Raw genomic sequence first — 23,108 nt, 5'->3', positions numbered from 1 at the left:
ATGGGGGGCGGGCCTAACAAGCAGAGCTGTGTGTACAAACACAAAGGCACGCTCCGGCACACTGCTGTCTGGTGGCACATGGACTGGGCTACTGGCCGGGAGACCGGGCTACCAACAGAGGTACTGGCCTACTGGGACATGGACTGGCCCACTGACAGGGGTACTGGGTTACTGGTAGCCACAAAAGACTACTGGCACATGGACTGGGCTAATTACAGAGGTGCTGCCCTACTGGGACATGGACTGGGTTACTGACAGAGGCACTGGGCTACTGACACTCACACAAGGCTACTGGCACTCACACAAGGCTACTGGCACATGGACTCGGTCACTGACAGAGTTACTGGCCTACTGACAGGGGCACTCGGTTACTGACAGGGGCACTCGGTTACTGACAGGGAGACTGGGCTACTGGCACATGGACTGGACTACTGACAGTTACTGGGCTACTGGTACACGCACTGGGCCACTGACATGAGTTACTGGTACATTCAATCATCGCTGATTAATGGACGGGGATACTGAAGACATGGTCACACTTCACACACGGACTGCTGAGTGCTCTGGGGTACTGGGAAATGTAACGGCCAATCGATACATAGAGTGGGCTACTAAAGGATAATTGGGCTAATGAAAGATGCAGGTGGCTACTGATACTGGACTGTAAGAAATATTCCTGCTCACACTATAGACAGTCTGCCACACTGCTGGGTCACTGATAGGAGATCCGAGCTAGTGATTCACACACTGGGCCACTAACACTGGCTCTGGGCTAATGATGCTGGCCTTGATTCACTGACACATGCAGTATGCTACACTGCTGTTTTGCTGGCTCTTGGTTAGAAGTACTGCCTGCTTCAGGGCTAGTGAAACATAATTGATATAATAACTGGGCTAGTGAGACATGCCCTGAGATGCAGCTTGCCGAATGGAGGCTGGTTATACATACACATATACTGTGGACTATTAACAGGAACAGTTGGCTAGTGACCCATTTTCCGGTCTACTACCACGCCCTTGACATACTGGATAATGCATTGGGCTAGTATTATTAATCATGTATTGGGGCTATTACCATTTTTCAGGGGTCTGGAGTAACAAGCAGTTTAGGTGTTATTTACACCATGACCAGATTCTTTCTGTACTTATTCTATGTTGTCTCTTTTAGTGACAGCAGTGGATGGAGGTGCATGGAGCATCCTTTTTGGCCACTATGAATGAAATAAAGCATTACTGATGACTAATAGTCAGTGTGTTTGTTTATTTGTTATGTTTAAAATATTTCTAGAAATTGTAACAAATGTGTGAGAAAAGCATGTGAGTCTACGCAAGGTGTTTGTGTCGATGATAATTTGGGTGTTTGAACCCTTTAGGCTGACAGTACTCTAAAACTGGAGGCTCAGAGGCTTAGATGTGCTGTAAGGAAGATTTACTTTACTTAAAGGTAGATAAGTGGAACAGCCTCCCAGAAGAAATGGTAGTTAATACAGTGAGGGTATTAAACATGCATGGGATAGACATACGGCTCCTGAATCTAAGGCGAGACCAACGACTGATTAAGGTTTGAGTCTTTACAGCAGGAATAATGGGCGACTAGTACGTGCCAGAGGCAAACTGGCCACCAAGCTGTTCATAGTGGGGCTTGAGTGACCCCGGGGCCGACTGTACTTTGGTTGGCTGAATGTTGTGGGGGTTGTAGTTCCACTTCTTGCTATGTGCAGACGCCTGAGAGTAAGGAGCATCTTCCGTCAACCCCCCCCCCCAACCAACCCAAAAACACATATCCATTCAGCGATTCCGTGTGACAGGTGGCCAGCCTCGGGGTCACGGGGTGAACAGATGCCTTCTCGGTAGGAATCCGCGGTTTTGCTCAAGGTCATGATGACCTTCACAAGTCCTTTACTGATTTCACATTTTCTTCAGGACAGGTAACCTAGGGTTTTCACAATCCTTCATACCTTCCAAGTGTCCCTAAAAGTCCCAATAATGTGTATAGAAACAATAGGAGATGTGTTTATAAATAAAACAGTGTAAATAAAATACATTTTCATTTATTGCATCATCGCTCTAAACTATACAAAGCTAAATATGAGGTCATATGAGGCCTCATAAGATGTAGGGTGAGAAAATTGCTCCCTCCCCTGCTGATGTCCGTGGTCTGCAGGTCAGTCTTGCTCACGTGAAGACCACCCCTGTTGTCTCCATTTGCCCTTTAAGTTGTTTTTCCTTCCCACTGAGGAATTATTTTAAGACAACCACCCACAATCCTTGCGCCTTACTGTCTTCTTATGTCACTGTGGCTGTGATGACATCACAAGGACCACCCTAAACCCCCTCAGTCCCAAGGGTTTTCATAAACAAAGGACCAAAATATTTTTTGTCATTTATACCATATGTTTGTTGAACCATGACTCCCCTTTTCCATGCGTTTGGGGGTTCTGATGATATAATGTACGTGTTTCAGATGTTTTTTAAGGGGGCTAAGGGGCACTTCCTTTGAGGGGAAAAAATATATTTTATTTTTTTATTTACATTTTTCACATTTTTTGCACTATTCTCAGTGCAGTATGGCTCAAGATCCCTTTGGGGATCTCTTATACATTTTCAATGCCAGTGATGTCATGGTGACATCATTGGACTCCCAATCAATTTTATTTATTTATATATATATTTTTTATTATTATTATTATTTTTCCATTTATGTTTAATTTTTCCCTTAATTTTTTTTTAAATTATTTTTGAATGGGAGAGAAACAGTTTTTTCTCCTCACCTGTTTGCACTCATCACACTGTGATCAGCAAGCAGGGCTCCATAGCCAGCGCAGCCCAGAGACCAATGAGTCCTCAAGTATTCTTACAGGAAGAAAATACCTGTACGTTCTAATGAGCTTCTTGCCACAAGTTGGAAGGGGGCGTGCAGGGGCTAAAAGGGTTAAATGCTATTTATTGTATCGCCATTATAATATGTATAAACCTGAATAACCTCTCTATATAAAGTCAGTTGTGAATACGTCATCATCGATGTCGATGTCATATTCACGCACATTTTACTTTGATTTAATTACAGAAAATGTGGTCTTAATTGCATTTTTTTTAATTATTATTATTTTTATTATTATTTTTCGGCTTGACTTCCCACTACCCATGAAATAAAGGCAGTGGTGGTCCCGACCCCCCGGGAAATCAGCTTTTAAACCAAGGGTCTCGGAGAGAGGACCAGAAAGAACCCAGACAAAGACGGGGGCACCGGCGTCCCCCGCACCAAATTTACCGTCGTGTTTTTGTAACAATGTGATTGTTTTAACATGTTAATATCTTTATTTTATTAATACAGTGGGGGTGGGGGGGTTAAACATGCCTGGGCCCGTCCCACTGTGATCAGCAAGCAGGGCTCCATAGCTTAGGGACACAAAATGCTGCTGTTAGTGTCCGCGGCATCAGTGGATTCTGGTTTAGGTAACAGCCCCGTTTCACACTACTGGGGGAAGATCAGCTTTTTGGGAAACGTGGCTGCCAGCGTGCCTCTGCCCAATGGGCCACTAGGAGCCTTGGTACTGGTCCATTTACCCTGCAGAGGTGTGTATTGGCACTCTCCTCCTCGTGAGGTCATAAAGCGGCACATAAACAAAGGAGGAGCCAAGGGGGGTCCACCCACATTAGTACCTCAAAGTTCCCACAACCTACCCAGGAAAGAGGCGCAGAACCATCCCTAGGGTCCCTGCATGCATTTAGTTAATAAGGAATTAATTTCATGGTGTCGGCTACCAGCTCAGTGCTCGAAGCAGCCTCCTCTTTTGCTTATTTGGTAGGACACGTCCTGAAGACATTGAATCCCCCCCCCCCCGAGGAGAACCAAAGCGGCTACCTATCTTGTAGCCGGCTGGCGCTATTAGGAAGGTGGCAGCGATGGCTAGGGGCGTCCCAGACACCCCCCCCCCCCGGCTCGCGTTACACTGGTCTATGTGGTTGGCTTAATGGAACGGAAAATCCGGTTACTATATGTTACATGTTTACTCCCCAGTAACAGTAGTAAGGGTGGGGTAGGGCGTAAGGAAACAACGCCCCATTTACTCGCCCAACAACTTTCCGAGACTGAACGCCGTGCACACGTGTGCCGACAGCTGCTGCCCTGCCGGTGTCATGTCCGCGTAACCCATTTGGTTTAGCATACCTGCTAACTGCCTGGGATTTCCAAAGCACAGTCCCTTATTTTATCCTGCTTACCCAGTAGCTGCCATGTGTCCCTGTTTTCAGGGGACAGTACTGATCGAAACTTCTGTCCCCGGTCTCAATTTTTCTCTAGGGTTGTTTCCTGAACCCCCTTCACTTTAAAGCTAAATTATATTTTGAAAACTACCAGTTTTTGTTATATGTAAAAGTTTATTTCTGATTGACTTTGTATAATTAGGGTACAATTCCTTTTCAGCCCACCAAAGTGGATACCCCCTGCTTCTTTGCCTATAAGTTGCTGGAACCGTATATTCCGAGTGCATAAAAATGTCCCTTAGTTTCATTTATAAAAACTCCCTATTGGGGTGTATTCACTAAAGACCGGGCTTCACAAGTAATGTCTTGATGAAGCCCCATCCCTAACCATGCCTCTTGCAAGACCCCCGGGGGCCCAGTTTGCCCATTTGCAAAGTTGGTGGCTACTTGGGAGCTGAAATGAAGGTCAACGGCACCTCCGAGGATCTTCTCAAACTAATAAATGATTCCCACTGCCTGCAAAAAGCGAAACAATTCCCCCAAATCAGGACTGTCCTGTGAAAACCGGGACACTTGAGAGGGATGGTAGAAATAGTCAAAAAAAAATTACACATATTGTAGTTCAGATCACAAAAATGTGATTATCTTTCCACCACTGGCTATGAAATAGTTAATCTTCGCCTTCACGTTTGTCAAGCGGCCCCCTGGTCTCCGCTCTGCTGAATATGTAATTATATCGCCTTGCGCAGAGCGCTCTGTTGAATATGTAATTATATCGCCTTGCGCAGAGCGGCAGAAGCTGTCGGCCCCGGCAGATTATAATAATCAGAGGTCGGATAATAGGACAGGGCAGCCTCCGGCCAGTTCTGTAATGTATTGCTCATAATTAAGGGGCAACTGGAGACAAGTTGGATCTGTATAGGGTTGGCACACGTGGCTTTTGCTCATGCGCTGCAGGGAGCTTGAGGTGGCCACCGAGGGCAACTAAATAAACGTCAAACTATAGCAGCGGAAAGCGAAAAATTGGTCCCTTCTGGTACAAAATCACCAGCAGCATTACATTTTCAATCACACCCAGGGGGTGCACAGAGCTTTAGGTGCCAAATCATTGAAAGGGTTAAATTGCCACTAAAGGGGGTAATCTGTATACATTGTTGTGCGGGGGGTGTGTATATATATATATATATATATATATTCTCTGAATCATGAATGGGATGTTGGTGACTTTGTTACATGATGGCTTTTCCTCCACTTATTTCTTTTCTTCTCTCTGTTGCAAAACTATTTCATCATAACATTACATCATACAATTTAAACTCACAAACTTCATATCACTTTATAATGACGCTTGTTATCCACATATTGGGTTTTCCATTAATGTGTTAACCCATAAATGCGTTGATTCCAACTTGTTTCAGTTTGACAAAATTCAGCGTCCTACTTTTAAAATTGGTAAAATAATATATATATATAAATTCTACTTTTTATTATTTACTTAATGAAATGACATTACATCTGATATTTGTTATCTAGATTTGGGTTAGTTTTGTTCAGTTTAATTACATGATGTGTAATTAAGGGGTTAACTCTTTATGCCCGTTGAAACAGTAAGATGAATAGACTGAATACTGCAATGAGATCATTGGTTGGTGCGGCATTGTTCTTTTGAGCTTACAATCTATTTTAATATAAAATCATCTGTAGCCCTGATGTAAACAAATTGCCACTCCCTGAGTGAGGTTACCCAAAGCCAAATAGAGCTCCAAGCACTGGAGTTAGCCACCAAACCACCCCTGCCTGTTTTATTTATCGCTAATGGACACGGAGGCAAAACTACATTATGTCTCTTGTGTTTCGCGCTCATTGGCCATTGCAAAGGCTTTACACGGCGGCCATATTTGTTACGGGTGTAATGCCAGTAATGGCGATATAATAGGACCAGTATCAACAAACAACATTATTACCACACGAACACCGGGATAAAATAAAAATCTCTGGACAGGTTACACCGTACCCTTAAAAACAGCATATATCTCTGAAAATAAAATTACACTAAAATGTTCTTTAGCATCACAGGAAAAACCGCCGCTTCTTGTTTTCTTTCTTGTTTACACGTAGACATATTTTCTAGAATTCTCCATTTCGTTCTAACACGAAGGATTGTGTCATTTCTTTCCCCACAACAAAGATGGCAGACGCGTCACATTGGGAAGTGACGTCGGTTGCCGTGGCCACGTGACTCTCCAGCGCACTTCTTTCCGGTTTGTGCGGAATCTCGGTGACGTCGTTGTTGTGGCTTCTGGAAAGATGGAGGCGGTTGTATGGGTGCGAGAGGCTTTCACCGGCCGGGTGTCCGTGGCCCGGAGGCCTCACGGGTCGGTGGTTCGGGATCTCCTTCCTCCTCAGGCCTCGGTGAGACTTTTTCCTCAGTCATTTTATCACGGTTGTAATTTACTCTCATTCGCCTCCTTAACCCCACAGACTCCTGAGCTTCCCCTCGGTTATCCCCCCCTGCAAATCTCCCCGAGTTTTTTTAAGCAGTCCCAATATTTAGAAAACGTTCCCCTTACATAGTCAATGTAAATACAAATGTGTTCCTTTCAGCGCCCACCCTCTAGATTGTAAGCTCTTTGACTACTTATGCCCTCTTAACTATAAATCTAATAACTATATTCCTTTCCACCCTACATTTATAATTATTTTTATCGTTTGATATAGCGCCGTCATATTCCGCAGCGCTGCATGTTCCGTGATGTAGCTTTTAACGATATGTCACGACCTATAAGACGACCCCGTAGACGTTCCATAGACAGATTTCTAGGTTTATTAATAGGGCGTAGAGGAAGTTTTATTTTATAATATAAACGAAACAGATAAATTATAAGGAACGCACCCAAATTTGCTGCTTTTGTGAATTACGCACTAAAAAAATAATTGTTTTTGTTTAAGTTCTCGATATTTCTTGTGTACAAACGTGGTGGGTTTTTTTTAAAAGTAAGAGTGAAAGTATGTGAAGCTCTGAAATGTATTTTGAACCTCTGGGGCACCTGTAGTCTAAGACCATAGCTTAAAATTGGAATCTAAGGTAGGTCAAGGTTTACTTTACTGACAGGGGGGGTAGATAAATAGAACAGCCTCCCAGCAGAAGTGGTAGAGGGTAATACAGTGAGGGTATTAAACATGCATGGGATAGGCATACGGCTCCTGAATCTAAGACGAGACCAACGACTGATTAAGGTTCGAGTCGTTACAGCAGGAGAAACGGGCGACTGCCAGCAGATTCTATATAATAAAATATAGTTTTTTGGTAAATAAGGGGTTGTGTTAGTCATGGATCAGATGAGTCAGCGAGGATTTTATATATTTATTAATCTAATATATTAGGGCTGGGAGACTCTCAGAAAATATTTGGATAATGAGCTGCTGACTAACCTTTGGTCGGTCATTAGGATGGGGACCGGTCTTCTAGATAATTGAGGACTTACCTTTTGGACACTGATCTACTTAAAAAAATAAAAAACCTTGCGTTATTTGACTTTTGTAGCGCAGTCATATTCTGGTTTGGTCTCACAAGGACCCCCGGAGGTCCGCAGCTTCACGTAAACCCACCTATTGTTCACTGCCATTTAACCCTTCAGTGCCCTGTATCCTGGGAAGCTGTATTATCGGTTTGACCTTTAAATGCGCTCCTAGCAGACAACGTTAGCAAATCTGACTTTGTATTTTCCTGTGAAGGTTTAAATCGCATAAAACCCCAGAATCGTCTGAGATGCCTTTTCAGTTTCTATGGCTACAGCCAATCCGTGCCTGCTTTTTTTGTCATGTGACAAGTGCATTAGTTTGATTAGTTATTGCTATTTAGAGCTTCTGAAATTGAGGTTTCCACGGACAGGTACAGCTGGCTAACTGATTTATGCTTTATTTATTTTAGGCTCTGCCGGATGACTTCTACGTGAAGTGTGACGGCCGGCTGGTCGGTTTGGACGAGGAGCTGCGGGATGGACTCGCGTACAGTCTGGAGCCTCGGCTTCGTGGGGGGAAAGGAGGTGAGCGGATCTTAAAGTGTAATCCGGTTTGTGGCTTTGGCCGGCCTCGGTCTTGCCGACTATAACACCAGCGCCATAGACTGGACCGGGCTGGGTTTGTTACAGAACCAAAGTCTCCAGAAAGAAAAAAACCCCGCTGTGAGCGAGCTCGGGGGGGGGGGGGGAATAAAAGTAAAAAATTACTGAACCTTTTATTTTCTGTAAAATGCCATGTAGGATGAAGACATTTTAGGTAAAATGTAGTTATGTATATTTAGACATTTTGACGTCTGCGGGTTCCGGCGTTTGCCTCGGACTAGTTAAAAGGTTTTTTTTTTTATTTTTATCTTAGGGTTTGGCTCCATGCTCAGGGCTCTGGGCGCCCAGATCGAAAAGACCACAAACCGAGAGGCGTGCCGGGATCTCAGCGGGAGACGACTCCGCGACGTCAACCATGAGAAAGCGTAAGGAAAACACTTTGGGGGAAACGTGTTCTTTTTTTACTTATATTTGAGATCTGAAGAATAAAAGAAAAAACGATTAACTCCTTCACAACTATTGGGCATACTATGACGCCTACCGTCTGCTGCACGGCTGTGAACGCCGCTACCCTCTGGCTTGCAGAGCAGGGGATTTTTTAGTTTTTAAATAGGTTTTTTATTTCATGTTTGAATCAACATGGTAAAAATTTACAAAAAATAAAATAAAAAAGGCCATTGGTCATGATGGAGTTAAATCTACCCCATTGTCATTATTGATGCTGAACGTTTTAGAGACAAACATTGGACAGACCCCCCCCCCTTAGTTCATTTCTAGAGAGTTGGGGGTCACGGGTTATGACATCACAACCAAGAGCACCCTTTTATTTTTTCCAGGATGGCCGAATGGATTAAAAAACAGGCAGAACGAGAGGCGGAAAAAGAGCAAAGACGCCTGGAAAGGCTGAAGCGTAAACTGGCGGAGCCGAAGCATTACTTCACCGATCCAGAATACCATCGGCAGTGCGAGGACATGGCCGAGACTTTGGAGGACTCTGTCATCAAAGGTAAGGGCGAGCCGTCCAGATTGCTTTTTGCAAGGTCCCCGACCCCACGTCATGTGACTGCAGGGGGAGAATAACGAATATGTCTTGGTCACCCCGTTGTAACCTATTAAAATATAGCCTTTTTATTTACTACATACAGAAAGCAGGCGGAAATGTTTATTGCCTCGGCCCATCTGTTTAACCTCTCTGGGGTTCGTGTCCCACCTCGGTTGTTGACGCTGGTGGAGATATCTATCCCCCGCCTGTATGTAATGAGTGGGTTAGCGGGGCTACTCTGGCCTCCTCATCCGGATCCAATCAGTAGCATTAATCTGAGTTTTTTCTTCATTTCAGGATTACAGGCTTCCTCCAGCACAGCGGTCTCCGCAAAGGGAAAGGAAAGTCGCAAACGCAAGACAGAAGGGGAGAGCTCCAAATCCAAACATGACAAACGGAAATGTCTCTGGTAAGTTCTGCGTGCTGTGAGGTGAGGGATGATTCGCACCTTTGCTTCAGGTGTATCGGTTATTCCTGTGCAGTGATTTCTTTTAATACACAGATTATGCCGATCTAAACCAGCGGCTTTCATTTTGCTTGTATTTAGAATTCTCCGTTTTCTCAACACGAAAGGAGGCGACCTGATGGATTAATGAGAAGTTTAGCCCGATCTCTTTTAATACTGTATATAAAATATTGTCTGTTTTTGTATTTTCTGGTCAGGACGGGAGTGGAAGGGTTGGACATCTCCTCGGCTTCTGACAGCGGAAGCGACAGTGACAGCGAATCTCCGTCCACATCTTCTCACAGTACTGACCCAAAGCCGTGCAGCTCCGAGAGTCCGAGCGACTCCGACGGATGCGAAACGCGGCTGCCGCCCCCTGACGCATTACCGTTCATTCAGGAGCAGAAAGAAGCTGGAAGTTTATTACAAGAGGGTCCGACGGATCCGCAGACCTCGGAGTCCGAGGAAGTAACTCCTCCTGCTGAAGCTACAATGTCAGAAAGCCAAGAACCCGAGAAAGAAAAGGAGAGACCAGCTCCGGAGATCCAGGACATGGTAAGCAAACACAATTCGGTCTTAATTCCCCTCTAAGAAACCTAAGCCTTACTTTATCGTTGGTCTCGTCTTGGTGTAAGGCTATCCTGAATCTATCCCATGCATGCGTAAATTCCCTTTACCACTTCTGCTGGGAGGCTGTTTATCTGCCATCATCTCAGTAAACTGGAATATCAGTCTAAGCTTCCTACCTATACTGTAGAGCAGCTTGGGCTTCACACAGTATATCCCCACACCCTGCGTCGTTGGGCGTGTGGTTGAGGGCCGTAGTTGAATCCATTGCCGTTGGCGTTTGTTACGGGTGATTGTTGGTTACCCCGCAGTAACGATTTCTGTTCTCCCGCAGGACTCCTCTCCTACAGACCTCCTGGCGTTTAGCTCCGCGGCTGAGCTGGAAGCCCTGGGGCTGGAGAAACTCAAGCAGGAGCTTCTGGCTCTTGGGCTGAAGTGTGGTGGGACCCTGCAGGAACGCGCCGCCAGATTGTTCTCTGTGAGGGGACTTTCCAAAGAACAGATAGACCCGTCGCTCTTTGCTAAACCAACGAAAGGGAAACGGAAATAAAACCGTATTTAATGATTTTGTCCTCCCAACGGATGCCTTATTTTTTCTCTTGTATATAGAATTGTCTTGATTTTATTTTGTATGAATACAGGTTATATCATTACTCAAACATTTCCGCCTCGCCATAGCTCTGTATCCACCCAACAAGGGTTTAACTTCGTGAGTTAACAGGACTGGTCCTGCCGTTTTGGCTGTCAAATTGCCGATTCAGCCATTCCTCCTCGATTTCACAGTGTTCATTTTTAATATTTCTTAATACATTAAAAGAAGTGATTTATTTCTCATTATATGGATCTCCCTGAGTGTTCTGTTTCTATCGGCGTCTGTAATAAACACCCCAGCACTCTCTTATGGGGAACACTACAGAAGATTAAAGGGACCATGCAGCTATCATATGGATTATAGTGCATGTGGTGGTTGGAGTGAAAAGCACTTGCGAGTGTAGAATATTTAGACAGGTGAAACTAACATCTCTAATGGGGAAAGACTTAAAGAACCGGTAAGAGATGCTATCCAAAAAATAATCTGTGCATCAATATCTTTACGCGGAGTAAACGAGGTTTTACATGTCAAAAGAGTGATGCAGTGTACGTGCTGTACCTGGCTTTTTATACCATGCCACACAAATAGCTACCGTGTAAAGTAAAATATGATTAGGGGAAAGAAGTATAACGTGGGAAGAGAATTTGGTGAAATGACTGAATACAGAATGTTACTCCGAAATAAACATTATTAAACCCTTCAGAGAAAACAGGAGGAGGCAGATCTTTAAATCGCAGATGTTTCAACACAGAAAAATGTAAAATGATGCATTTGGCAAAGAAGAACAAGCATGGTTATTATAAACGGACTGCCTGTTGAAGTCCTCTGTGGAGAAGGATGAAGGAGTGCTTGTTGCTATTTTTTTTTTTCCTTGGAGATGTAGAACTATATAGAATTTCTAAAATACACCCCCCCACCCCCGATATACATTATATATATTTTTATTTTATTTTAGAGAATTTGGAGAAATCAGCTTATCTAAATGTCGCATAAAAAGTTTAGATACCTTCTTTATTTTTTGCAGTGGAAGAGTGAAGAAAAGAAGCAGGGATCTGTGCAATAATTTGGTCAAATTTCAGACTGCTTCCTCCTTACTTGTTTCCCAACATTGCTGTGAGCAGAATTGACCAGCAGGTGGCGGCACACTGACCATATAATGCATTGTGCAGGAGTGGCCAGCAGGTGGCAGCACTTTAACCATAGAGTGCAGAATTGGCCATTTAATGCTAAATGCAGGATTGGCCGGCAGGTGGCAGCACATTAAGAACTCAGGATTTGAGTGCCCTTGGCTGGGGTAATAGTCTGAGGCCTTTGACCCCTCAGCTCCTATATGCCCCATGGTGTTTGAGGCAAAATATTAATACAAGTTGCTGTTTTCACCAGAAAAATTACCACATGACCAATAATTATCCAATGTGTTGCTCTTTACATTAACTGAGAGGGTGGTAGATAGGTGGAATAGCCTCCCACCAGTAATTAAGGATAAAGGGGTATTTTTTCTTCTCCTTGTCAGCTGCCTTTATCTACATCAGGCAAACAACCCTCGCTGATCTTACGCAATCTCTTTAAGGGGCTAATGTGTTTTTAATTTGGGCAAATAGTCACCTGGACTTTGTGTAGTCATTAGGCTTATCTTTGTTTCTTAGATTTACATGGAGATAAAGATGTATACTTGTAGATGAGATGACCCCAGGAGATCTAAGGATGTTCTATTTTACAGAAAGGGGGTGGATAAATGGAACAGCTTCCCAGCAGCAGTGGTAGAGGCAGACAAGATGGACCAGAATGGGTCTTATTTGCCAGCAAATTCTATGTTTCTAGGTAAATGATCCACAAAACAAAAACAAAAGGGCATCTGAGGTGGTGTTCAGATCCATCGAGTAGTAACTGGGCCATACCATTCACACGAGCAGGTGTCGAGGTGTCTGGATGCCCCCCGCTGGGCTCAGTGGGCTCTCCTACGTGTTGTATGAATAGGAGGCCTCGCTTGCATCTTAATAGTTATTGACTCAGTCCGGAGCCACAAAGGGGGGGCATCTGAATCCATTATGTACCCCGTGAAGCCCCCGAGCGGCAGGGAGGTAAAGGAGATATTCCTGTTTGCATTAAAGTTCACCCATTTAGATGGGACCTCCTGCCTCAAAACCATCTCTGACCAGGCTTCCTTCCTCCCATACACGCAGACTACTACATAACAAATATACAATATTCTTAAAGGAACAGTAGGCCTTTCATGAGAAAGACCCGTTAGAAATGCACAAGTCCCTACATTTACATTTGCAGTCCCTCCGCCAGCGAGACTTTCTATCTACTTTTTGCTTTCATGAAATGAAAATCCCTTTTTTTAACTTTTAGTAGAAGCTGCAGCTCCAGAGCTGCTCCTCACTTCATCTTCAGTGGACAATTTTTTGGAACACTTACATCTGCCTGAAGCAGCCAATCAGGGGCAGGAAAGCTCTGCCATTGAAATGAATGGATGTGTGCATGGGGGGGGCTGTTAGCCCCCGTGGAGCTCTTTGGTAAGACAGTGCTGGATGGTGAATCACATCTGCGAGGAAAGGGGCAAATGCAGGGGGGTATCATAGGAATTAAAGTGCATGCGATGGCCGGAGTGTCCCTTTAAAGACCAGAGTATCTACAAAAACCACACTTATAACTCCCAGCCGCGCGCATCTAATCAAAGATGCCTTCTGTAGAGTCTAATGCCAAACGTCTCAGGGGGGTCCTTTACTGGATCCACGCAGAGCTCGAAATGTTCCAAGACCCTCCAAGACCAACAATATCTTCCATCGGGCATCATTGTCATGTGTTTGTTCAACCACACGTACCACAAAATTACAAAAATTATATATTGGGTTTTTTTTCACTTTACTGTATTGAGAGGATGGTAGATTTGTGGAACAGCCTCCCAGCAGCAGTGGTAGGGGGTAATACAGTGAGGGTATTAAACATGCATGGGATAGACATACGGCTCCTGAATCTAAGACGAGACCAACGACTGATTAAGGTTTGAGTCTTTGCAGCAGGAAAAACAGGCGACTAGACCGGGGCCGAATGGGGCCGATCTGCCGGCAGATTCTCTTTTTATCTGTAAAGCAGGCATTTTTTTGAGGCCATATTCCTATATATATATATATATATATATATATATATATATATATATATAATATTACTAAGGTTTTTTTAAAAAAAAAAATATATATATATATATATATTTATATTATTTTTAGCTTTAAACTTTTCCTTTTAAAAAAATCATCCCTGTCTGTCCCCAAATTAAAATACTAAAAAAACCTAATGATAACTGCATCTAAATAAGAGTTGATAGCGGCTCTCACACACCCCAATTTTTTAAAAAATATTAACATCAAAAGCAACCTCACAAAAAAATAGCCTAGGAGAGCGATGGGGACCGATGGCAACGCGGCAGGTCGCCATAGTGTGATCAAAAAAGAAAAGTTTTAAGAAAAAATAAAAATTGGTAATTTTTCCACTGGAATAATGCGGATTTTTTTTTTGGGCACGTACCATATTTTTGAGACTTTTAAAACACACATCGGGCCGTTCACACCGAGCAGGATAATTAAATAATAATAATTTAGAAATAAATGAATTTAATTCGAAAAATGTCAATATATGAATTAATTTAAGAAATGACTAATAAGAGAAGCGAAGGCATGAATTTCTGTGCACCTGCAGGCCGGAAATACACAAAACGTGTCTGCGGGGCGGGGGTCGGCTGTGAACGCGAGGAAGCCGTCTATGAAGAATACACATCGTACGGTCTGGGCAAACAATCCGGAATACACATTCCCCCGAGTAACAGACGCAGAAAAATGACAACAAATCACCCCCCCGACCTGAGACAACTTTAATCGAGACCCCCTCAGCGATGCGGGCTCATCCGGCGGGCCTGTACTAAATTTATACATTTTATGCACTGGATTTATTTATGTTTTCCATGAAATGACTTTTGAAGTATTTTGGTCATCACTGGCACCTGTACAGACCCTGACTTCACTTTCCAACCCCCCCCCCCCGACATCTCTGTGCATTATGGACATATCTGGGAACTCTCCGGGAGATTGGCGGGTGAGCGATGCTCCTCCGGTTCTCCAGGTCAAGACCCGAATCCTCTGGGGCGCGGAGCAGGGTCTTGACACACCCCGCTCCCCGCCCATTTTTAATATAAATGGGGGTCAACAGGAACGCCCCCGGCGTCAGTGGGACCGCCAGCCGTTGTCAGTGTGCAGTCCTGGCCGTGTCCAGCAAGGGAAGGCTCCGGGTAGCCGGAGCCTAGAAGTTCCCAGGTATGATTATGGAGGGTCAATGGTGGCAAGATTCTTCTGCCAGAAGTGAAGGAGGCCTGAAGCAGTTGCCCCTCCGGGATACCTGGGAATTCTCTGGGTTTTGCCCGGAGACTCCGGGTGAAGCGCCGCTTGTCCTGGGGAAACTCCGGGTCATGGGAGCAGCACTGTAGAACTTCCCCATTAAAAATGGCGTGTGCCCCATGACGTTGGCAGGATGTCCTACTCGCATGCCACAAGAGGGGCAGAGCCAGAAAGTTCCCGGGCATGCCCTCTGGACCTTCCTTGGTGGCTATGATCTCACCTCTGGGCAGTTATGATGTCATATCCTGGAGCAGATATGCAGCATTGGGTCAAGGAACAATGTCACCCAGAGACTCGCCGCTTCTCCAGGTCTCAAGGTCGCCATGGAGAAAACTCCGGGTCGCGGGAGCAGCATCGAGACACGCCCCACTCCCCGCCCACTTCCCCACCAAAACCAGGCAGCTTTCAGTGAAACCGCCAACTGATGTCATTGGGCCGCCCACCGACTTTAGCGGGACCACCTACCCGCATTCCAAAAAGGGAGGGCCCTGGGGAGCGGAAGCCGGGATGTTTCCGGGTATTTTTTATGGTGTTTATAGAATTTTAAGTAAAAATCCTGGAAACCCAATTCCTTTTTTTTTTTTTTTAGTTTTTCATTTTAATTCACAAACTGACTTTGAAAGAATCAGGTTCCTATTGCAACAACCCATCAGCGGCTATTTTTGTGTCACATGACAATTAAAAATGCTAAGCGGGGCAGAATGTTACGTGATTAACGAATTATTATTTAATGCTACTTTTAGTTACAAAAGTCTCAACTTTAAGAGAATTTCCAGAATATAGAGTCTGGTCGGAAAGGAAAGAACCGTTTATTACAGAATAGAAAATTGGGAGAATTCAGATTATTACACGCGTTCCGCGATGCCGGTACACGTTGTGCTCGCTCGCACGCAGTAAGTCCTGATGAAGGCCGAGTCGAAACGTTGGAACCCAAAAAGCATTTATTGAAATGCGAAGCGGAATTCCGCACCCAAAGCGTAAACACAGACAGGTCGTCGCAGCGGGCGTCTGTCGTATTTCACGCGCGGCGTCTGACAACCTGTATGTCCCGACGGACTCCCAATCCACAAACTGGAGAGCCGCCGCCGCCACCGCAAATTCCTGCCTCCTGTTTGCGGGACGAGAAGGAACAATGAAGTCCTCGCTTCTGAATGAGACCCCAATCCACATCTTGGTCTGTTTGCTCATTAATTCTATTTACAAATCCCATAAACCCATCACCGGCTTCTACAAGGCAAGGCAGGGCCCCCCCAGCATCATTAAGACAGGCATTTAGAGCCCCCGTGCCAGACGCATGAAGGTTCAGCACCGGGTGACCCAGGAGGACAAACAGCCAAGTGTACACAGCGCTAGACACATTGGACGCTGAACGCATAGCTGAATACCTACGAGACGTTCTAATGTCAGAATATTGCAACGTTACATGGGTATTACCCACAATACTGGGAGGAGGATCTACGTAACTACCTCTTTTTCTATGATGGCCAAAAGAAGGTTTCATCTACAAAAAGAGCAAAGCAAACATTATTATTATTATCATTCTTTATTTATATATCACCAACACTTTCCGCAGCACTTATTACAACCCACACATTATTATTAGATTATTAATAATAATAATTATGAATTAATTTTTATTTATATGGAGCTTCTGAGGAATTATTTACACCGAAGCGCATTTATTCAATCTAGAAATTCAGAAAATACCAATAAATTAGCTTTTTGGTCATTTATATATATATGCGGTGAACGCGGTGGGTGATTGCCCCGCTTGTTACCACTTTGCACCATGAACGCTTTTTGTACATTACCCCTAATAAAAACCATTTAAAACATTATATATATATATATATATATATACATACATATATATATATATATATATATATATATATAAATATATATATATATATATATAAAATATATAAAGTAAATGTATAATACAATAATATCATTTATTATATAATATATAAAGTAAATGTATAATACAATAATATCATTTATTATATAGTATATTATATATATAAAATATATAAAGTAAATGTATAATACAATAATATCATTTATTATATAATATATAAAGTAAATGTATAATACAATAATATCATTTATTATATAGTATATTATATATATAAAATATATAAAGTAAATGTATAATACAATAATATCATTTATTATATAGTATTAAATTATATATATAAAATATATAAAGTAAATGTCCAATACAATAATATCATTTATTATATACTATTATATTATATATGTAAAATATATAATATAATTTAAAATAAAACAATAAAATAATAACAGAGACAGAATTTTGTTTGGGTTATAACTCCAGCGGGTTATTTGATGGTTGGCTGCTGACTCTCACAGTTTATTTAATGAATTAATTAGTATAATGTATATCCAGTATGAATGTATATCCAGTATGAATGTATATCCAGTATGAACGTATATCCAGTCTCCTAATTGGGGGGTGTATGCCCTGCTGTCTTATTTATTTGCACGATGTAATGTATGAATTAGCATAATTGGCTTTCCCAGCAGGGGCCGGGACCCTGGATTCCTATAAAAGCAGCGGCTGGAGGGCTTCTCAGCAGACACCTTGTGGACAGCAAGGACATCGAGAGGATCCTTGTTGGTTGCTGGTTCTTGCCCTGCGATACGGAATGATGAGGGTCTCCGTCTGCCTCTGCTGGGTCCTCGCCGCCGTCTGCCTGGTACCCGCCGCTAGCTTCACACCGGACGAGATCAAGGACGCTCTGCTGAAGACGCTTAATCTGCCCGAGGTCCCCAAGTTGCAGAAACGGGATGTTGAAAATCTGATCGTCCCTAAGAAAATCCAAGAGAAATATATCTCGATGCTGCACAAGCACCGGGAGCGGCAGAGGAGATCGGTACCCAGCCTGCTCGGCATCCTCCGGAACATTCAGGGAAACCAAGGTAAGGACAGTCCGGCATCTATACTGTCACTGCCACGCTTGGTCCTCGGTACCACGTCGCTGTATCACTTCGTTGTTGATGTATTGTCACTTCTGCTGGGAGGCTGTTCCGCTTATCTACCACCCTATCAGTAAAGTAAAACTTTCTTACATTCCATCGAAGCCTCTGCCCCCCTAGTATTAGATGATGGTCTCTTGTTCTAACGTTTCTCCTCCTTTAAAATAAACTTCCCCCCGGTACTGATGGCTGGCGGGGGGGCTTCTGACACCCCCGAGTTGTTATAAGTCGGTATTTAATGACGTGCCACTTTTCTGTTCCAGCGATTTCCGGGGAGGTGATGTACTCGAACCCCCAAAGGCAGACCCTGGTGTTCGACATGGAATCCAGACTCTCCAGCAGCAGCGAGGTGACCATGGCAGAGCTAAAACTCTTTAAGATGCCCCCCAACCTCGCAAACGTGCCCGAGAGAAGAGACCACCGAGCGGTCAGCAACGCCAGAGTCAGTATCTGCTACGTGGAGATCCTGAAGGATGGGACCAACAGGACTCACCTGATAGATTCCAGGTACGGCCCAGACCTTTACGTCCATTCCTCCCGGAGAATCGGTCTCTTAACGTTTATTTCTTGGTCCTCCACGCGTATCGTTTCCGTATGAATGAAAATCTCAATTCTCTGGGATCCTCAGGCTGGTGCCGATCATGGAGTCCGGCTGGAGGAGCTTCGACGTAACCTCGGCTGTGAACTACTGGATGAAAAGCCAAGGCGACCCTGCCATGTACCTGGAGGTCCGGGTGGACGGAGAGAAGCACGGGAGCTACGCCTCAGAGATGGCCAAGCTGGTGCAGTTCACTTCGCAGAAGCCAACCGACGACCAAATGGACAAGCCGGAGCTGGCCATATATACTCTGGACCAAGATGAAAAGGAGTAAGTCCCTTCCCGTGTCTGGGCTGGTCTGCCCTGATGAGCTGGGAGGACATTGTTAAGTTGATGACCCCCAAAATATGTCCCAAAACTGAGGCATCCACAACTAGATAACCACTCAGACTTCAATGAGAAGAGAAGAGGGGGGGGGGGATTTAAATACATAAAAGGGGATTTAAGAAAGTACAGGAGGGAAGTTCCTTTCAAAGGAGGAGAAATGTTAAATAAATGGAATGGCCTTCCGGCAGAGGTGGTAGAGGGTAATACAGTGAGGGTTTGAACATCCATGGGATAGGCATATGGCTCCTGAATCTAAGACGAGACCAACGACCGATTAGGGCTTTTTTTAATGTGGCCCTTGGGTTCCATATATGTATCTGCTTTTGTGACTAAGTGCCATTTGTTTTCTCCATAGTGCCCACGGGGACTGCTCCGCGCTCGGCGAAAACAAACACGACGTCTGCTGCAGGGAGGAGCACTTCATCAATTTCCGCCAGCTGACCTGGACACAGTACTGGATCATCGAGCCGGCCGGCTACAACGCTTATCGGTGTACCGGCGGCTGCCGACAGCCCAAAGCGCCCTTCCTGAAGCATCACTACGGCCAGAAGACCTGCGCGGTGGTGGAGAGCGCCCCCTTGCCCGTCATGTACTTGGTCAAAAAGGGGGATTACACGGAAATCGAAGTGGCCGAGTTCCCTCAAATGATCGTGGAGAAATGCGCATGCTCCATGGACAATGCTCCCAGTTACTGATGGCCATTGAGTACCGGATGGTGAACTGTCTTCAGGCTTCACCTTATGGACAGTCGTTGAAAAGAGCACTTACGTGTAAATATTCTACTTGTATTTATCCGGCATCGACCCTCCGGCCGTTCTTGGCATGGAGATCAACGATAAAACGGTCTAACGGGGTTTTTAGGTTATAAAGTTTATGTTTTAGCCAAATTACGTCTCCAGGCGTCCCAACAAATACGCAGACGTCTTCAGAGAGGACAAGTTCCATGGTTGCCGACTGATCTCCGGATCTCAGCGTTCCATTTTTATTCACGGAACGTCCCCGATTCATACCTCCCCCCGGCCGTTCATGGTCTCATGGTCTCAAAGCTACTTCTTGTACTCGCTGAAGGCCGCTCTTCTCACCCTACTTCTGAACCGTTGAACATTTTGTAAAAAAAAAAAAAAAATATCTTATTTTATCGTCTATGAAATTGTCCAATTAGACTCTGTAACCCGAAACAAATCTCATTAGAACGCTTCTCAATAAATAAATATTGCATCTGGTGGACATACATGTGGATGTGGTTGGTACCGTAGACCGTTAGACCGTTAATGGGTTGATATGACGGGTCTTTAAGTATCACTTCCCAACAGTATAGGATATGGGATAGGTAGAAACACTTCTTGGTCCTGTTTTGACATGGGGGGGGGGGGTTCCTGTTGATGGGTATCTTAAGGAGACCATTCTGCCCAAAAGTTGGCGTATGCTCATATTATGTACGCTCCTTATCCAAGTGGCCCCTCACGGCATCAGGGTTGTTGTAGATGCCTTCAGTCTACTGGAATCCAGTCTGGCTGTTTGTAAATAGACATCTACTGCAGGGGCGTCCAACCTGCGACTACATCTCCCATAATGCTCTTTCAGCTAAGGGGCTGGCTGAGGAGGATGGGAGATGTAGTCCTGCTGCAGCTGGAGGGCCGCAGGTTGTCCACCCCTGATCTATTGAGATAAATGAGTTGGGTGTTGTGTTCGTTTTGACCACTAGGGGGCTCTACGGACCCTTGTTAAGATGTTGGGGTTGAAGAGACACTCCTGTGTCCCCGTCGGGACCCTCATCAAAGAATGTTTATTAAAGTACATTGTAAGTACGTCAATGCGCGTTCCATAAACCTGTAAAACAAAAAAAAATGACATTGCCTTCAGGAGAAGCTGCAGTGCCAGAGATACAGCGCACCCCCTCTCGAATCACTGAGCCAGCGCTGAAGCGTATCACGTGGCAGGACGTCGGCTCCTGCGTCACAAGCACGCGTCCACACGCTAAAGACAGCGGGAAGGCGATGTTGGACCCCCGGCCCACCATGTACTTGCTAGCCACTGACGCTTTGCTAGCATACATGTAACTGGCTGCTGCTAATCCACTGTTTCCCAACAAAGCGCTACTGAGCATGTGCGAGAAGCTTACATACTAATTCCTCCTGCTGCCACTAGAGGGAGCCGGCGAGGGCTCCAATAACTAAGCAACGCATGCTGGACACTGCATGCCGTAAAATGCGTCGGAGTCCACGTGAAATGTATAGGAAATAATCATTTACATACTCAGAGGGAAGTTTATGTCAAATGTGACGAAAAACTAAGATCTTAGATGGAATGTAAGGAAGCTTAACTTTACTAGGTGGAACAGCCTCCCAGCAGAAGTGGTAGAGGCTAATACAGTGAGGGAATTTAAATATGCAGGACATCAGAAAAAAAAAAGGGACAGACCAGACGGGCCGAACGGGGCCGACCTGCCTGCAGATTCTACGCTGCCGGAGCATTTTGTAGGTATGCAGAAGTCACTCTTACCAAATGCTTTAGAAGCGGAAGAAAACGCGTCGGTTCTCTTTTATAAATTACGTAACGCGCTCCGGCCAGATCTACAAAGAAATCGAAAAGAGCGAGCGGCGCAAACATCTCGACCCCGGGGCCGGTTTCACGACTTATACGAGACGATCCATCAGAACCCCTTTCCCTTCTTTACCCCACATCATGCCTCCTTAACCCCTCCATGACCAGAGGCGTATTCCACCCTAGTGACCTCTGGCAAGACTTTTTTTTTTCCCTTATTAAAACTGCTTTTTCTTTTTAAATGTATTTTTATATTTTGTTAACATGTTAAATGCTGGACTATATATAAAATGTTAGAAAATGAAAGCCCTATTAGCCCTTAAAAATCTAAAAATATCTAAACCGTGTTGCCCCGTCATTTGCCCCACCTGCCGGTCCAGCCCGGTCGGAACGCTTAGTTTTAAGGGAGCATTTTTTTTTTTATTTCTTTCTGTTCGTTTCACATTGTTTGTTGTTTGTGGGGGTGTCAGGCCCGGCAGAGAGACCCTCATCCAAGCATTTATCAGAATTTAAGTACCCTATTTGCTCGATTATAAGACGACCCCCCCAAAATTTGAATATTTATTTAGGAAAAAAAGAAAAAGCCTGAATATAAGACGACCCTATAAGAAAAACGTTATACCAGTAAATGTTAATTCATGTAAACTATAATTTTTTTTGTTTTTATTTCCTTTTATTTGCCACTCCCCCAGATATGCCTTTTAACCCCCTATTTGCCACTCTGCCCCCAGAGCCCATTGTGCAGACGTTCACCGGCTGCCGGGCAGGAGGATTCGGGTCCCTGCAGCGCTGCGGGGGATCTGCATCTCAGTCTCATAATCAGACCTCTACCGACAGCCAGGAACAAAGACCTCAACCACCGACTAGAGTGTAAGCTCCCGGGCACAGGGCCCTCTTCTCCTTTTGTACCGGTTCGTTATTGTGTGTGATTTTACTGAGAGGTTGGTAGATACGTGGAGCAGCCTCCCGGCAGAGGCGGTCGAGGGTAATACAGTGGGGGAATTTAAACACGCAGGGGATAGGCATATGGAATCTATGACTGATTAAGTGAAGGGTGTAAATCTCTAGCAATGGCCAAAGCGTCCACGCGCCCAATGCTGGCAGCCAGACCGATAAAAATACTGATAAAAACAGAAATACAAACAAATAACCCCGACCGTCGCCCAGTACGGGCACTCTGTGATGTCATCAGTCACGCAGCGGGTGATAAACGCAACCAAGCGATTAGATCCCTGAAACACTTCTACGAAGAACTTAAAGTGGAAGCCTCATCCTCGCGGCTTTGACCAGAACCCTCCGTCATATCCGAAAGCACGAGGTTTTTTGGGG

General features: G+C 44.6%; 2 protein-coding genes and 1 long non-coding RNA gene across 3 annotated transcripts; all 3 read left to right on the top strand.

Annotated features, from left to right (window-relative positions):
- The first annotated feature begins 7 nt into the window (after positions 1 to 7).
- On the top strand, positions 8 to 1,246 carry LOC128483338 (uncharacterized). Its single transcript, XR_008351060.1, has 2 exons — positions 8 to 120; positions 1,169 to 1,246. It is a non-coding gene; the product is annotated as an uncharacterized LOC128483338 (long non-coding RNA).
- A 5,233-nt stretch (positions 1,247 to 6,479) lies between these two features.
- Positions 6,480 to 11,158, top strand: SDE2 (SDE2 telomere maintenance homolog). The gene is made up of 7 exons (XM_053459494.1): positions 6,480 to 6,618; positions 8,138 to 8,252; positions 8,584 to 8,695; positions 9,107 to 9,276; positions 9,610 to 9,721; positions 9,976 to 10,312; positions 10,659 to 11,158. Exons 1-7 carry the CDS (start codon positions 6,514 to 6,516, stop codon positions 10,872 to 10,874), a joined length of 1,167 nt encoding a protein of 388 aa, XP_053315469.1. The 5' UTR covers positions 6,480 to 6,513; the 3' UTR covers positions 10,875 to 11,158.
- Positions 11,159 to 17,788: 6,630 nt separating this feature from the next.
- On the top strand, positions 17,789 to 19,930 carry LEFTY1 (left-right determination factor 1). The gene is made up of 4 exons (XM_053459118.1): positions 17,789 to 18,253; positions 18,574 to 18,817; positions 18,939 to 19,178; positions 19,591 to 19,930. The coding sequence occupies exons 1-4, from the start codon at positions 17,980 to 17,982 to the stop codon at positions 19,928 to 19,930; spliced, it is 1,098 nt and encodes a 365-aa protein (XP_053315093.1). The 5' UTR covers positions 17,789 to 17,979.
- The last annotated feature ends 3,178 nt before the right edge of the window (positions 19,931 to 23,108 follow it).

Source organism: Spea bombifrons, chromosome 3 (assembly GCF_027358695.1).
Source record: "Spea bombifrons isolate aSpeBom1 chromosome 3, aSpeBom1.2.pri, whole genome shotgun sequence".
Classification (NCBI taxonomy): Eukaryota; Metazoa; Chordata; class Amphibia; order Anura; family Pelobatidae; genus Spea; species Spea bombifrons.
The sequence above is the reverse complement of the archived record's forward strand: the minus strand, read 5'-3'. Positions and strand labels throughout refer to the sequence as shown.